Source organism: Chelonia mydas, chromosome 2 (genome assembly GCF_015237465.2).
Source record: "Chelonia mydas isolate rCheMyd1 chromosome 2, rCheMyd1.pri.v2, whole genome shotgun sequence".
Lineage (NCBI taxonomy): Eukaryota > Metazoa > Chordata > Testudines > Cheloniidae > Chelonia > Chelonia mydas.
Window position 1 is genome coordinate 17572017 of NC_057850.1, and position 18067 is coordinate 17590083.

At 43.6% G+C, this 18067-nt stretch overlaps 1 protein-coding gene across 2 annotated transcripts in view; it reads left to right on the forward strand.

The window, feature by feature from the left end:
- Positions 1-18067, forward strand: part of ADCY8 (adenylate cyclase 8) — a 180296-nt gene that overhangs the window by 44364 nt on the left and 117865 nt on the right. For both annotated transcript variants that reach the window (XM_037892005.2, XM_027826570.3), the window contains exon 2: positions 10129-10278. In XM_037892005.2, the coding sequence (XP_037747933.2) occupies positions 10129-10278 (150 nt within the window). The remainder of the gene's footprint in view (positions 1-10128; positions 10279-18067) is intronic.

An 18067-nucleotide genomic window follows, 5' to 3' on the forward strand; every position in this document is an offset into this window, starting at 1 on the left:
ACATACAGCTGTACAGTGGAAGTAGCTCTGATTTTGGAGTAGTGATATCTCCCCAACCATTGTGATGATGGACACTTTCTTGTTTGCAGTTATATAATATCTAATATGCAGATCTTCCCATAGCATATTTTACATCTACCAGCCCTGTATATGGCTTTTTATGTCACTTTATAGCCCAGCTGCATCTGTTTATCCAAAGACTGTGGGAGACACAAGAAGGGTTAAGGGACTCATAAGTGATCTGAGAAGGTTTTCTTTTTTTTAACCTCTCATTCCTACTGTGTTGGCATCTATTTTCTACAATACAGCAGAAAGAACATGGAGTGGTCCACAGCTTATAAAACCACAATTTGGCTTTGGCATCTGGCCAGGCTATTCAGTGGAAATCTCACAGGCCTTTTGGTACCAGCCATGTTGTGTGGGTGGTGGAGAGGCAACAGCGAAAGACTCAAGTCTTTTTTTTTTAACAAGACCCAGATTCTTCCACCCTTACATTGAGAAGTACCTTACTCTGCAAGTGGTTCTGTTAGTTTCAGTCATGCTACTCTGTGTAAGGATGGCAGAAAGTGGCTCCAACTAAATAAGTCATATCTTCTTCTGTAACTAGTTTTCTTTAGTACCCTTTGTCCAAAATTAGACTGTGCAGTCATGGAATGTATTTGAAGGCCGGAGTTGTCATAAATGTAACGGGAAGGGTAACAACCTTTATGTATGCAGTAATATACAATCCCTCTTGGCCAGAGGTATAGAATCACTAAACTGATTAACCCCTACAGGTAAATTAACCTAGTTGGCACCTGACGAGAAGGACCAATGGGGAAAGAAGATACTTTCAAATCCAGGGGGAGGGGGGAGGATGTCTTGTTTGTGCTTTTTGTGTGTTCCGTCTCTCGGGACAAAGAGACCAAGCAGGTAACCCAGCTCCTACTGAAATGATACACCTAAAATTACAGAAATTGTAAGTAATAGCAAGGAAATGCATTAGATTATCTTTTGTTTTAGCTTGTGAATTTTCCCTGTACTAAGAGGTCATTTTATTCCTGTTTTGTAACTGGGAAGCCAACTCAGAGGGAAATCCTCTGGGTTTTAAATCTTTTTATTTACCCTGTAAAGTTATCTTCCATCCTGATTTTGCAGGTGTGATTCTTTTACTTTTTTTAATAAAATTCTTCTTTTAAGAACCTGATTTTCAATGTCCTAAAAACCAGGGATTTGGTCTGTGCTCACTTTGTTAACCTATTGGTTGGTATATTATTCTCAAGCTCCCCGGGAAAGGGGGTGAAAGGGCTTGGGAGGATCTTTTTTGGGGGAATAGGGCTCCAAATGGCCCCTCCCTAAAGGTTTGTTTAAATCACTTTGTGGTGGCAGCAATACCGTCCAAGGACAAGGAAAGGAATTTGTGCCTTGGGGAAGTTTTTAACCTAAGCTGGTAGAATATAAGCTTAGGGGGTCTTCCATGCGGGTCCCCACATCTGTACCCCAGAGTTCAGAGTGGGGAGGGAACCCTGACAAGAGTCTACTGCCCATATTCTATGAGCAGTTCCACTGAAGTTGGTGGAACAGGTTATGAACTAAAGTATCAGTGAATAGAGGCCAGAACTGGCCCTACCAGAACATACAGTTGATCTACCGAAAACTGGACTAACTGTACTCTGCAAATCTGTAAGATGCTTGTCTGTGTAAGGTAAATTGGCCAACCCTTTTTGGAATGTGTATGTTGGGGAGGAATGGGGTTGAATGCCAAGTTTCCAAATAAAGTTGATTCTTGATGTACTGAGGGATCAGTATTAGAGGTGGTCAATGTTTCTGTTGAAACTGTGTTTTGATGAAAAATTGTGTTTTTGATTAAATGAAATTTCACGTAGAAAATGTCCGCTCTCTGAGTGCAAGTCAGGAGAGGGAGGGATTGTATCAGAATTGGAACTGGTCTGTATTAACTTACGATTACCCCCAGTTATTGGGATGTTCACTATATGTGTAATGATCTTGGGGTTCATTAGATAATAAACCAGTGAATGAGAAAGGAATAAAACATTAATAAAACAAACTAGAGAGCATCTGTTGTGAGTTGTTGCACCCAGCCATGTGGTGTTCCCAACCTCCGCCTCCAGGGCACATCTCCAAATTCCCATGTTTATAATATTGTCCCTTATGAGGGAGCATCTCCAGATCACAATCTTATACAGACAGCTAACAGCTCTCATAACACATGCATTAAATTCTCAACCCATGTAGTACCTTTCCAGAAACCCATCAACTACCTTGAGAGGAGAGGTTACTAGCATATCACTGTAGAGTGATACACTCACTTTCCCCACTTACCCCTTCTCCAGGCACATTAGCACGTCTGAGTCTTTCAGGATGTTTAATCTCCTGCACTGATCAGCCACACTGTCAGAGGCTCGTTCACCTGCGCATCTACCAATGTGATATATGCCATCATGTGCTAGCAATGCCCCTCTGCCATGTACATTGGCCAAACTGGACAGTCTCTACATAAAAGAATAAATGGACACAAATCAGACGTCAAGAATTATGACATTCAAAAACCAGTCAGAGAACACTTGAATCTCTTTGGTCACTCGATTACAGACCTAAAAGTGGCAATTCTTCAACAAAAAAACTTCAAAAACAGACTCCAAGGAGAGACTGCTGAATTGGAATTAATTTGCAAATTGGATACAATTAACTTAAGCTTGAATAAAGACTGGGAGTGGACGGGTCATTATACGAAGTAAAACTATTTCCCCTCCTACTATTCTTGTAAAGTGCTGGAAATGGCCCACCTTGATTATCACTACAAAAGGCTCTCCGCCCCCCCCCCTCCCCCGAGCTCTCTTGCTGGTAATAATTCACCTTTCCTGATCACTCTTGTTACAGTCTGTAACACCCATTGTTTCATGTTCTCTGTGGATATAAAATCTCCCCACTATATTTTCCACTGTACGCATCCGATGAAGTGAGCTGTAGCTCACAAAAGCTTATGCTCTAATAAATTTGTTAGTCTCTAAGGTGCCACAAGTCCTCCTTTTCTTTTTACAGATACAGACTAACACGGCTGCTACTCTGAAACCTGATCTTCTCAGTATCACTCTTTCATTAGAGTCTGAGTTGCTCTCTTGTTCGTTGACGGTTTCTCCTTTGTGCATTGACAATAAAGGATCAGTCAGATGGGAAATGCCAGAGTCCACATCTACTGTCAATGTGTTGGAACTTTCTGGGATTACTCGTAAATCCCTTTGATTACATTGAAATGTGTCTTCCCTGGTCCGTCTGGATTATATAAAATCTTGGATGCAGCTGTTCTTTAACAGTACTCTTTGGCCCTGTGTATTAGAGGTGTGATTACAAAGGCACACCCCATCACCTGGGTTAAGAGATGGGAGACCACGGGCCCTTTGCCAAAATAATTCTGCTTCCACTTCAGATTTTCTTTCTCTTTCCATATGGTTTCATTGTTATGAGATTTCAGCAAGTTATCAGTAATTGGTAAATTAGATCTGATCCTTCTTCCCATTAACAGCTGAGCTGGAGAAAAGCCATTCTCTGGGGTGTACTTCAGTGAACCAGTAATGTTTTTTATACAAATCACCCCACTGTCAAGTCTTTTTCATAAGATTCTTTACTGTCCATCTAGACCTTTCCACAAGACCTTTTGATTGGGGATAATTTGGATTTGATGTTTTGTGATGAAAATCCCAGTCTATGGCAAATTGCCTAAAATCCACAATGGAAAATTGTGGCACATTATCGCTAAAGACTTCATCTGGAATGCCACATCTAGAGAAGATTCCCTTCATGCCAGCTATCACTGACTTACTATTAGTACTGTGCAGTGTGTAAATTTATGGATACAGAGAATAATAATCTGTGACTATTAAATAATCCTTTGATTGCCAGGTAAAGAAGTCAGTGCTGACCTTCTCATAAGGCCTTTGTGGAGCTGGATGCACTTGACTTTTCTGCATTTGGTATCTACAGCATTTTGCAAAATGATTATTTTCCCCACATTTATGACAGTTTCCCAAAGGCAACACACTGTTTGGGGCCATGCTGTGATCCATCTGTACCCAGTCTTCCCCCTCACAATGGTTTTCATAGTGATTGGTTCCGCTCTTTGATTTGACCTGTTCTGGCTATATTCTTTTGTACTTAGAACATGGATTCACCCTTTCTGGTGAATATAGTTCTTTGGCTTGTGCTTTCACAGTTTCTGCTGCCCTGCATATCTGGAGAGCTTTTTCTAAAGTTAAGTCTCCTTCACGGAGCTGTTTCTCTCAACACATTGTCTTCAATGCCACAAATGATTCTATCTCTGACCAGAGACTGTCAGCTCACTAAAGTCACAGGCTCTACTGAGTTTTCTTAATTCTGTGACACATTGCTCTGTGGTGTTATCAGTGTTGTCTGTGGTGTTATCATGGATGTAAAAATGTTTCTCTCTCAAAGGTCTCATTCCTTTTTGGCATGCAATGTTCCTCAAATTTAGTCAGTCGGTATTTTATTTTACTTCGTGCTCCCACCTTCTTCAAACTTAAACTTGTTATAAATATTGAATGCTTTCTCCCCAGCAACATGCAAAAAGATACATGATTTCACTTTATTGTTTTTCTCTTCTGCCCCTATGGCAGTTAAATATAATTCAAATCTCTGAATTTTTTACAGTTCTCTGCACCATTGCCTGACAATTGCAGACAGGACGGAGGTTGCAACACATCAATTTTTGGCTTCCCCACCTGCTTTCTTAAGCTAGACAAGCTACTACTGTGCTCACCAAATACATGCAAAAGCCTCCATGCCTGATGCTCCACATGCTTCTCTGGTGCTTCCCTTTGTCTCTGTTTTTAGTTGCAAACATAGGAGTTAACTTCAAAATGACTGCGGTTTCCTTCTCATTCAGCACTTCTGATACCATGTAATGATCTTTGGGTTCATTAAATAACCAGTGAATGAGAAAGGAACACAACTTTAATAAAACAAATTGGAGAGCTTCTGTAGTGAGCTTCTGCACCCAGCCATGTGGTGTTCCCAACCCCGGCCTCCAGAGCACATCTTCAGAATCCTATGATCACAATACTATCCCTTAGAATCATAGAAATCAGGGTTGGAAGGGACCTCAGGAGGTCATCTAGTCCAACCCCATGCTCAAAGCAGGACCAATCCCCAACTAAATCATCCCAGCCAGGGCTTTGTCAAGCCTGACCTTAAAAACCTCAAAGGAAGGAGATTCCTCCACCTCCCTAGATAACGCATTCCAGTGCTTCACCACCCTCCTAGTGAAAGTTTTTTTCCTAATATCCAACCTAAACCTCCCCCACTGCAACTTGAGACCATTACTCCTCGTTCTGCTACCACTGAGAACAGTCTAGATCCATCCTCTTTGGAACCCCCTTTCAGGTAGTTGAAAGCAGCTATCAAATCCCCCCTCATTCTTCTCTTCCATAGACTAAGCATCCCCAGTTCCTTCAGTCTCTCCTCATAAGTCATGTGTTCCAGTCCCCTAATCATTTTTGCTGCCCTCCGCTGGACTCTTTCCAATTTTTCCACATCCTTCTTGTAATGTGGGGCCCAAAACTGGACACACTACTCCAGATGAGGCCTCACCAGTGTCGAATAGAGGGGAACAATCACGTTGGCAATGCCCCTACTTATACAACCCAAAATGCCATTGGCATTCTTGGCAACAAGGGCACACTGTTGACTCATATCCAGCTTCTCGTCCACTGTCACCCCTAGGTCCTTTTCTGCAGAACTGCTGCCTAGCCATTCGGTCCCTAGTCTGTAGCGGTGCATGGGATTCTCCCGTCCTAAGTGCAGGACTCTGCACTTGTCCTTGTTGAACCTCATCAGATTTCTTTTGGCCCAGTCCTCTAATTTGTCAAGGTCCCTCTGTATCCTATCCCTACCCTCCAGCGTATCTACCTCTCCTCCCAGTTTAGTGTCATCTGCAAACTTGCTGAGGGTGTAATCCACACCATCCTCCAGATCATTTATGAAGATATTGAACAAAACCGGCCCCAGGACCGACCCTTGGGGCACTCCACTTGATACCGGCTGCCAACTAGACATGGAGCCATTGATCACTACCCGTTGAGCCCGACAATCTAGCCAGCTTTCTATCCACCTTATAGTCCATTCATCCAGCCCATACTTCTTTAACTTGCTGGCAAGAATATTGTGCGAGACAGTGTCAAAAGCTTTGCTAAAGTCAAGGAACAACACGTCCACGGCTTTCCCTTCATCCACAGAACCAGTTATCTCGTCTTAGAAGGCAATTAGGTTAGTCAGGCATGACTTGCCCTTGGTGAATCCATGCTGACTCTTCCTGATCACTTTCCTCTCCTCTAAGTGCTTCAGAATTGATTCCTTGAGGACCTGCTCCATGATTTTTCCAGGGACTGAGGTGAGGCTGACTGGCCTGTAGTTCCCTGGATCCTCCTCCTTCCCTTTTTTAAAGATGGGGGCCCTACATTAGCCTTTTTCCAGTCATGCAGGACCTCCCCCGATCGCCATGAGTTTTCAAAGATAATGGCCAATGGCTCTGCAAGCACATCCGCCAACTCCTTTAGCACTCTCAGATGCAGCGCATCCAGCCCCATGGAGTTGTGCTCATCCAGCTTTTCTAAATAGCCCTGAACCACTTCTTTCTCCACAGAGGGCTGGTCACCTCCTCCCCATGCTGTGCTGCCCAGTGCAGTAGTCTGGGAGCTGCCCTTGTTCGTGAAGACAGAGGCAAAAAAAGCATTGAATACATTAGCTTTTTCCACATCCTCTGTCACTAGGTTGCCTCCCTCATTCAGTAAGGGGCCCACACTTTCCTTGACTTTCTTCTTGTTGCTAACATATCTGAAGAAACCCTTCTTGTTACTCTTAACATCTCTTTCTAGCTGCACCTCCAGGTGTGATTTGGCCTTCCTGATTTCACTCCTGCATGCCTGAGCAATATTTTTATACTCATCCCTGGTCATTTGTCCAATCTTCCACTTCTTGTAAGCTTCTTTTTTGTGTTTAAGATCAGCAAGGATTTCACAGTTAAGCCAAGCTCGTCGCCTGCCATATTTACTATTCTTTCTACACATCAGGATGGTTTGTCCCTGTAACCTCAATAAGGATTCTTTAAAATACAGCCAGCTCTCCTGGACTCCTTTCCCCCTCATGTTGTTGTCCCAGGGGATCCTGCCCATCAGTTCCCTGAAGTTGTCAAAGTCTGCTTTTCTGAAGTCCAGGGTCCGTATGCTGCTGCTCTCCTTTCTTCCTTGTGTCAGGATCCTGAACTGGACCATCTCATGGTCACTGCCTCCCAGGTTCCCCTCCACTTTTGCTTCCCCTACTGATTCTTCTTGGTTTGTGAGCAGCAGGTCAAGAAGAGCTCTGCCCCTAGTTGGTTCCTCCGGCACTTGCACCAGGAAATTGTCCCCTACACTTTCCAAAAACTTCCTGGATTGTCTGTGCACTGCTGTATTGCTCTCCCAGCAGATATCAGGGTGATTGAAGTCTCCCATGAGAACCAGGGCCTGTGATCTAGTAACTTCTGTTAGTTGCCAGAAGAAAACCTCGTCCACCGCATCGCCCTGGTCCGGCGGTCTATAGCAGACTCCCACCACAACATCATCCTTGATGCTCACACTTCTAAACTTATCCAGAGACTTTCCAGGTTTTTCTGCAGTTTCACAGCGGAGCTCTGAGCAGTCATACCGGTCTCTTACATACAATGCAACTCCCCCACCTTTTCTGCCCTGCCTGTCCTTCCTGAACAGTTTATATCCATCCATGACAGTACTCCAGTACTGAGGAAGCATCTCTAAATTAAAATCTTCTACAAACATCTCTCTCCAGTATGGATCCATTGGTTTAGTTCAGTAGGGGGCTATAAGGAAAACCAAAGAGGAGGGTAAAGGAATGGCTCAGGATGAACACTTCTCCTCAACCAATTGACAGATGTTAAGAGTGCCAAAATGGGAATATATATGGAAACAAGAGTATTAAAGGACTGTAGCAGTTTAAAGAGGGACACTCTCAAGAAAAGGGGGGAGTTACTTCGATAAACTAGACAAAAACACAGGCACCTGTTACGGGTGAGTGAAAAACGTAGGCCTGCCTAGGTTACCATCAGGGGATTATAGAATCATAGAAATGTCGAGCTGGATGGGACCTCAAGAGGTAACTAGTCCAGCCCCCTATGCTGAGGAAGGACCAAGTAAACCTAGACCATCCTGACAAGTGTTTGTCTAACTTGTTCTTAAAAATCTCTACAATCTCCCTTGGAAGTGTAGTCCATTGCTTAGCTATCTTTATAGATAGATATTAGGAAAAACTTTCTAACCTAAATCTCCCTTGCTGCAGATTAAGCCCATTACTACTTGTCCTGAATCCAGTGGACACTGAGAACAACTGATCACCATCCCCTTTATAATAGCCCTTAACATATTTGAAGACCATTATCAGGTCTCCTCCTCTGCCCCCGTCTTTTTTTCAAGACTAAACATGCCCAGTTTTTTTAGCCATCCCTCATAGGTCATGTTTTCTAAACTTTTTTTTATCCTTTTTGTTGCTCTCCTCTGGAATCTCTCCAATTTGTTCATCTTCCTTAAGGTGCGGCTTCTAAAACTGGACATAGTATTCCTCCTCAGGTCTCACCAGTGCTGAGGAGAATGTGACAATTACCTGCTGTTCTTACATACAACACTCCTGTTAATATACCCCAGAGATAATCGCCTTTTCTCAACTACAGCACGTGGTTTATTCATATTTGTTATCCACTGTGCCCCCCAGATCCTTTTTCAGCAGTACCACTGCCTACCCAATTATTCCACATTTTGTAGCTGTGCACTTGATTTTTCTTTTCTTCTTAAGGGCGTGTCTACACTGGCAATTTACAGCGCTGCAACTTTCTCGCTCAGGGGGGTGAAAAAACACACCCCTGAGCGCAGTAAGTTTCAGCGCTGTACGGTGCCAGTGTATCGCGGTTCCCAGGCGTATCGAGGTGGGTTTTTTTAGAGCGCTGGGAGCAACAGTGCTTTAGCGTTGCCAGTGTAGACTAGCCCTAAGTGAAGTATTTTGCAGTTTTCTTTATTGAATTTATCTTGTGGATTTCAAACCAAATCTGCATTTTTTTTTTCAAGGTAGTTTCAAATTCTAATCCTGTCCTTCAAAGTGTTCAGAATCCCTCCCATCTTGGTGTCGTTCTCAAATTTTATAAGCATACTCTGCTCTCCATCATCCAAGTCATTAATGAAACTATTGAGTAGTACCAGACCCAGGAGTTTAATTTGTGAAGGTCTGGGGGAAAGTGAGACAACAAGCAGAATTAGAGTGACCTTGTAAATTGTGCTCACAGGGCAAAATCCCCAGCTAGTGTAAATCAGCATAGCCCATTTAAAGACAGTTGAGCCCTGCAAATTCACAGTAGCTGAGGCACGACTCCAGGCATGCCCCAAGCTAAAATAAACTTTATGGAGGGGAGAAGAGGAAGAAGCTGGGATGCCCCTTCCACTAGCACAGAGTGTAGTTTGCAGTTACAGGAGAGGAGAATGTTTCCTTAACCTTTTAATATGGTAGGGATGAAGTAAGACCTCTGTTTATACCACAGCCATGTTGCAAGTATTTGTTTATGCCTTGGGTTTGTGTCGGGTTTTTCGTTCAGAAATATGCGTGCCAGTTCATTGTCAGCTGATAATGAGGTTGTTTCGAGTGTCAGTAATACTAATACAGTAACAACAATTCAAAATTAAATGGATAATCTGCCCTTTTGTGGTTCTTTTTTATGTGGCTCACTTCTCACACAAATCATGAAGCGTATCACAATGCTGCTTTTACAGATGGGACTATGGAAAAATTCTTAATTGTGTTTGTAACTATGCTTGACTAGGGCTTTGTGAGTCAGCTCTTGGAAACATCATTTGTGTTTCAACCAGAGTTTAATGCCCCCACAAATACTGCATATTTCCTCCTGCAGGCAGAGTGTTTCATATGTTTGACACCTTTAAGATCCAAGACTTTTTTTCTACTAACTTTCTTAACTGTTTAGTTTTCCAGCCTACATGACTTTTAAGCAGTCTTTTCCCTTTTTAAATGGATATTTCTGCCTCAGTTGTCTGATCAAAGTCCTGTTTTTCTTGTCTGTTTCAGATAGCGGCTCCGGCAGTGTTGTTTATGTGTATGAATACAGCGGGAATCTTCATCAGCTACCTATCAGATAGAGCTCAGCGCCAAGCCTTCTTAGAGACCAGAAGATGCGTAGAAGCAAGACTGAGGCTAGAGACGGAAAACCAGAGACAGGTATCCAGAGAAATGCTGCTGCTATGATATAAATTGGAGCTGATACATCACTAGGACCAGAGCCTCCTCTTACTTACACACTTGTAACCTCACTGATGTGCATGGATTTATACTGGTTAAGTGAGGGTCATGCTCTGTCATTTGTTGTATTTTGCTGACGTGACATCTCAAAGGCTTTCATCAGGAAATCTCTTCCTTGCCTCATTTGTGCAGAGGAGCCTACTCTGACACCCTTCTCATGCAGTAGTTCATTCTCCTGTATACACCCTCACTCTGCCTCCTGGGTGTATACGTTAAACTCGCTTTTCACCCACCAAATGCTAAATCAATGCCATTATGCTGCATTGCCATTTAAACTAGTTTTAGGACCAGTATGCATTCAACATATAAATTGTGTTGCCATTTAATTCACTAATGAAATTAGCCTAATTTTTTTATATATGTAAATGGTTTTCTCCTTATTTCCTTCCCTTTTTGCCAAACTTACATTGAGAGATCCAGAAGTTGTGTAATGTTCTTGACATTTATCTCTGCACTATCCTGCCTAGGGTTACCATACATCTGGGTTTTCCCAGCCATTAGTACTTTTTTGAGGCTCCATCCTCTGTCCAGGCAGGTTTTTCAAATAACAGGAAATGTCTCCTATTTTTGCAGAGAAGACATTGCAGATCAGAAAGATGCCCCAATTGGTCTCCTTCCTGATTGGTCCATGCCCTTGCATCCAGTGCTGTGGGATCCTGCTCATCCAGGCCCAGCTCCCAGCTCTGTGGATGGGGACAGGGTACCACAGGGAGGCACTGACTGACGGCTTGCACCAGTCACCCTGCCACTGAGACAGGGAACAATACTGCCCTCCACTTCCAGTGAGTAACCCTGCCACAGGTACCCCCTTCAGCTCCCTCTCCCCATCTCCCCCCTCAGCATAAGGAGACCACCCTTTGAAATGGCAAAAGCGGGATACATGCAGGATCCCCACCCACTGATCCTCCTTCCCCTGAGGCCCCGCCGCCCAGCCAGGCTGGAAGCCGAAGGCGGGCCATGGTAAGAGCTGTCCAGGGAGCCTGGGCTACTGTGGGGTGACCTGGACTCTTCACCTGCTCTGGGCAGGGGGCCAGGTGCTTAAGAGCAGCCCCTGGCTCATGTCCCCACCACCCAGGTGTGCCGCCCAGGGTAGGTGGAGGGTTTGGGGATCCCCACAGTGGCCCAGGCTCCCTGGGTGGCTCTTACTACTGCCTAGCTCCAGCTTCTGGCCTGGCCAGGGGGTGGGGCATCAGGGAGGAACAAGAGGCAGGGGCGGAACCTTGTGGTGGGGGGCGGGCTAAGGGCTAAGCCAGGAAGAGACTGGCACTACCCCTGAGCCTTGGGCAGGTGTGGAGTGGCACCGCAGGGAACCCAGGACAAATACTGTCCCAGAAACATTCAACCCAAGATCAGGACTTGAACTCTGCATTGCAGGACTGTGGATGGATGGTCACCATACTCTTTTGGGGAATTTAAAATCAAAATTTTCTGTTGGAAAATTTCAATTTTGCTTAATATTTTTGATTTTTCAATTGGGAAAATTAAACAAAATTTGAGGTCAGACACAGATCAGAATATTTTGTTTTGTTGAACGGACCCAAAATGTTTCAAATCAGTTAATATCAAACTGCATTTCCCATCATGGCATATTGCCTCAAGGGAACTGTAGTTCAGGTCCCCATTCTCTCCTATGGCTTCGACTCCCTGCAGGACTACATCGCTCATAATGACAGGTTTCAGAGTAGCAGCCGTGTTGGTCTGTATCCGCAAAAAGAAAAGGAGGACTTGTGGCACCTTAGCCTAACAAATTTACTTGAGCGTAAGCTTTCGTGAGCTACAGCTCACTTCATCAGATGCAACTCAGATTCAAGTCTGACCAAGTTTGTTACATCTTTGGAGTCACATGACTGATGGTGCATGATGGGAGATGTAGTTTGTCCAGGGAGCCTGGCCCATGGAGGTGAGTGGTGAACAACAACTCTTAGGAGGCACTCCTCCACACCTGGGAAATGCAGTTTAATGTTGAGGTTTCTCAAAACAAAATATGCACGGTCAGGTTAAAAACTAGACAAACATTTTGATTTCAAGACTGTCAATGTGTTTTGACTGAAATTGTCAAAACAAATTTCAATATTTCTGAATCAAATCTTTTGGAATATTTTGTTCTATGAAAAACGTTGATATTTCAGCTTTTTGTCTCAATCTAGGATAAACACAAATGTGGAAATACTGGAACTTCCTGTGGGATGGAAATTCTGCCTTTTGCTCAGCCCTGCCCTCTAGATACATGCTTATTTCTTTGATTTCTGAGAATTTAAGGTCATTTGAAGGCAGGGATGTGTACAGAGGTGAAGCAAAGAACTGCGCTAAATATGTAACAAAAAATAACTGCCATAATTTACCATATCAGTATGTTCTCTACTTTAGCTTTAATCAGAATTATCCAAGGAGTCCCTCATTAGCATAGAAAACTCTTGACTTACTGAGGCCATAAGCCCTGCTTATTCTGCGTTTGGTTTTATTTCTCCCCATTTATGTAAACTGGTTAAAGATAGCCACGCTTTAAAGATATGTATAACATACAACACTCTTCTGGTTTCCTGTAACCCTAGGGTTCCCTTTCATTGGAGTGAATGGGATGATTAAAAGGGAGATATTTTTACTTGAAATTCTGCTCCCTTCCGTTCAATTCTTTGCCACCAAATTCCCTCTCTCATTTAAAAGGTCTGTCTAACCACTCCCCACACCATGGTGTAAACTCTTCTTTGAGGAACATAAAGCCACCCTGATTCAGAATGAAAATGTCATTATTAAACACAGATTTCATGTTCAGTAGATACACAGTACATTGTGGATCAGATTCTCTTCTGTGTTATCAGCTGGGCAACAAAGGCATCTCACGGTAGCTCCTTGATTCCATGGATTGATCTGTACTGGACCCAGGTAAGTTAGAGCAGCCTAGGCGCTGCTGGATACTACTCCAGGTGGCAATGGCCCCCGAAGGAGCCTTAGAGCAGCTTGACATTGCCAGAATACAGTACACTCTGGCTGTCTCTCTCCCCTCCTCCTTCCTATAGGCAAAATGCAGGGGGTGATGCTGGGGCCAACTGCATGGGAATGCAGTAGAGAAGCTCATGTTCTGATCACAAAAAGCGGCATGATCTAGAGGTTTGAACAAGGGGCTGACTGCTTGTAAATTTTGAGTTCTAATCTTGATTCTGATATTGACTTGCTGCATGGCCTTGGGCACATCTATCTTTCTCTTTGTTTTCCCCATCTGTAAAATGGGGATTATAGTGCATATTTACCACACAGAGATTAAGGGGCTGATCCCACAAACACGTGGCCGTTGTTTGTATTACTGTATTGCCTTAGAGCCCTGGTCATAGACCAGAACCTCATTGTACTGAGTACTGTATAATTACAGAAGAAGAAGACAGGTGCATGCCCCAGGGAGCTTACAATCTAAGTTTAAGACAAGACACAACAGATGGGAGAGTACAAAGAAATGGTGAGACAACATTGGCCAGCATGGTATAGACTGCATAAAGCCGTTAAATGTTTTGGTGGTGTTTGGGGGATTTTGCATTGATCCTCCAGTAAGCACCTGCAGATCTATTAGAATACAAATATTGCACTCATATTTTAATGGAGGAATGCAGGACTTGGTAGTATGTATGTCTAGATAAATTCCACATAGAAATCATGGCACTTTCCCCAACAAAAACAGTTTTGCTTATTTCTTTTGCCTTTGCTAATCATAGCTTGTTCTTATGGAATGCAGTGCAAATTCAAGGTGAAACTATCAGAATGATGCTTTTTCCCTCCCTCCCCATGTGTGTTTTTTGTTTTTGTTTTTGGGGGGGTGGGGAGGTGATTCAGTTTTTTCTGTGCAGCTCTGAGCTGAAATTGGACAGTTAATGTGGTAGCATCTGCTGCATATTATGTAATTCTTGTTATTCTACAGCAACTCTTGTTCTCCTTGTCATTGGTATTTTTCATTATAATGCGGGTCCCTTGCTTTTTTTTATTGTTATCATTGGTTTTCTCAGCTGGGCACCATATTGGCCAAATTCTAGTCTCAGGTACATGGGTGTATACTTGGAGTAACTCCACTGATCCATTGCTCATAGCTAGATACGCTAACATAAATTCTAGATGCATTGTGATAAATTCACCTACTGTGAAGAAAGCAAATAACTATGGAAATGCAGAATTTTATGGTGAGTAACAGTTTTATATATAGGATTATGGGTAAATTTTCAAAAGGGACTTAAGTATATAGGAGCCTAAATCCCATTGACTTTCACTGATACGTCAGGTAAAATTTGCAATAAGAACATAAAAATGGCCGTACTTGGTTGACCAATGGTCTATCTAGCCCAGTATCCGGTCTTCTGATAGTGGCTAATGCCAGGTGCTTCAGAGGGTATGAACAGAAGAGGGCAATTGAGTGATGCATCCCCTATTGTCCAGTCCCAGCATCTGGCAGTCAGTGGCTTAGGGACACCCAATGCATGGGGTTGCATCCCTGACCATCTTGGCTACTAGCCATTGACAGATCTATCCTCCATGAACTTAACAAGTTCTGTTTTTTTTTTTTAAACCCAGTTATACTTTTGGACTTCTCAGCATCTTGTGGCAACAAGTTCCACAGGTTGACACGGTGTGTGGGAAATACTTCCTTTTTGTTTGGTTGGTTTTTTTTTAAACCAGCTGCCTATTAATTCCATCGGGTGATCCCTGGTTCTTGTGTTATGTAAAGGGGTAAATAACACTTCTTTGTTCACTTTCTCCACACCACGATTTTATAGACCTCTATCATATCTCCCCTTAGTCATCTCTTTTCCAAGATGAATAGTCCCAGTCTTTTTAATCTTTCATCATGTGAAAGCTGTTTCATACCCCTAATCATTTTTGTTGCCCTTCTGTACCCTTTCCAATTCTAATATATCTTTTTGGAGGTAGGATAACCAGAACTCAATGCAGTTATCAAGGGGTGGGGGGGGGTGTGTGCCATAGATTATGTAGTGACTTTATGATATTTGAAATCTTATTATCTATCCCTTTCCTAATGGTTCCTAACATTCTGTTATCTTTTTTGACTGTCACCGCACATTGAGCAGATGTTTTCAGAGAACTGTCCACAATGAGTCCAAGATCTTTCTTGAGTGGTAACAGCTAATTTAGACCTCATTTTGTATGTATACTTGGAATTGTTTTCCAGTGTGCATAATTTGGCAATTATCAACATTGAATTAAAACTGCCATTTTGTTGCCCAGTCACCCAGTTTTGAGATCCAGTTGTAACTCTTCAGTCTTCTTTGGATTTAACTATCTTGAGAAATTTTGTATCATCTGCAGACTTTGTCACCTCACTGTTTACCCCTTTTTTCAGATCATTAATGAATATTTTGAACATCTCTGGTCCCATTACAGACTCTTGCAGAACCTGCTATTTACCCCCTCCTCTGTGAACCCTGACCATTTATTCCTATTCTTTGTTTCATGTCTTTTTACCAATTAGGGAATGTCCTCTCATGGATCACTCTGATATCATAACTACTTGTTTTGCCTAAAAACCTTTGTTGAGGGACCTTGTCAAAGGCTTTCTGGAAGTTCAAGTACACTATCTCCACTGGATCACCCTTGTCCACATGTTTGTTGACCCCCTCAAAGAATTCTGATTGGTGTGTCATGATTTCCCTTTACAAAATCCATGTTGATCTTCCCAAACAAATCATGTTCATCTGTGTCTGACAATTTTATTCTTTACTATAGTTTCAACCAATTTTCCTGGTACTGAAGTTAGGCTTACCAGCCTGTAATTGCCAGGATTGCTTCTGGAGATTTTTTTTAAAAATTGGCATTGCATTAGCTGTCCTCCTGTCGTCTGGTATAGAGGCTGATTTTAAGCAATAGTTTACATACCACAGTTAATAGTGCTGCAATTTCATAGTTGCATCCCTTCAGAACTCTTGGGTGAGTACCAACAGGCTTGGTGATTTGCTACTGTTTAATTTATCAGTTTCTTCAAAAACCTCCTGTACTGACACCTCAATCTCTGAGAGTTCCTCAAATTTGTTATCTGAAAAGAATGGCTTAGGTGTGTAAATCTCACTCACATAATCAGCCATGGAGTCTGATTCAAACAATTCATCTAGCTTCTCCATAAAGGCCTTGTCTTCACTGAGTGCTCCTTTAGCATCTTTATTGTCCAGTGGCCCCCCTGGTTGTTTCAAAAAGGCCTAGGTGCCTTATTCTCATTGGGAATTGGGCATCTAGGTGCTTTTGAAAATCCCATTGGGCATCTAGCAGCACCTAAATAATGTTAAGAATCTGGCCCTTACCCTATACCAGTGTTTCCCAAACTCGGGACACCGCTTGTTCAGGGAAAGCCCCTGGCGGGCCCAGCTGGTTTGTTTACCTGCCGCGTCCACAGATTTGGCCAATCGTGGCTCCCACTGGCTGCGTTTTGCTGTGCCCGGCCAATCGGGGGCCGCAGGAAGCAGCGGCCAGCACATCCCTTGACCCGCGCCGCTTCCCGCAGCCCCCCATTGGCCAGGCACAGCGACCCGCATCCAGTGGGAGCTGCGATCAGCTGAACCTGCGGACGTGGCAGGTAAACAAACCGGCCAGGCCCGCCAGGGGCTTTCTCTGAAGAAGCGCAATCCCAAGTTTGGGAAACACTACCCTATACCAAACATGTGGATGACAGTAGAACTAAGGAGGGAGAATTTTTGCCACCATTAGGTGTGAGTGATATTGTGATAAGTCAGTAGCACACTTCCTTGGCATTGTTTCTATCTGTTTGATAAAACCACAAGAAACCTGGTCAACGTGTGACAGTGAAATCCAAAGAAGAGGCTATGGCTATACTTTTCCTGTTTTCACGTAGAAATCAAATCTGAGTTTGCAACTTGGTTTTGGTTAAGATCTAGAACCTTTGAAAGCCAGATTGAGAAAGTGAAACCTCACAGATGAAGACTCCCAAGTATTCCTATTTGTGGAAAAAAACAAAAGATGGGCTAGTTGGGGCAACACAGCTGAGACAACTTGTTGTGAAGCAGTGGTGCAAGTAGATTTTAACTCTTACTGGTACGCCTAGGTGACTTATGGGAGGGACACAAAGGGGGGGGCACGAGTCCTCCCGTGTGACTCCTCCCAGCCCAGGGCCTCCATCCCATGTTACCTGGGTGGGGGCTGTCTACCCTCTGTGCTGGATACCAATTTCAGTGGATACCGATTTCTGAACTGCAGGGCTCTCCTGAGAATTGCAGCAGCAAAAGGAGCAGAGCCAGCAGCTCCTCCAGTGCGGCTGTACCACACCCAGTCCCACCTCCAGTCCTGTCCTCCAGCAGGGCTGTACAGACCCTAGACAGGAGGTGGAGCTGCCAGCATGGGGCCACCTGGCAGCCCCACATTCCTCTTCTTTCGCCACTGCAGTTCCCAGGAGATCCCTACGGTGTTCAGCGATACAGAATGTGGCTTTCCTGTACGGCACACCGGCAATAAATGTCTTAATGGTACAGCGAACCTGACCGTACTGGTTTGCTTGCACCACTGTTGTGAAGGCAATTGTACGTAGCAGGTTGATGACACTGGCCAGTATGTTAATTCATCTATGGAATGGTGGAACACACTCACCCACCTGGGCCTGAAAACTATGGATGTTTCAGGCAACAAAAATGCTAAAGTTAAAACAAAGCATATCTTGTCAGCCAGTTTGTCAGCTGCTGTAAGCCATCATAGCTTCATTGACTTTACT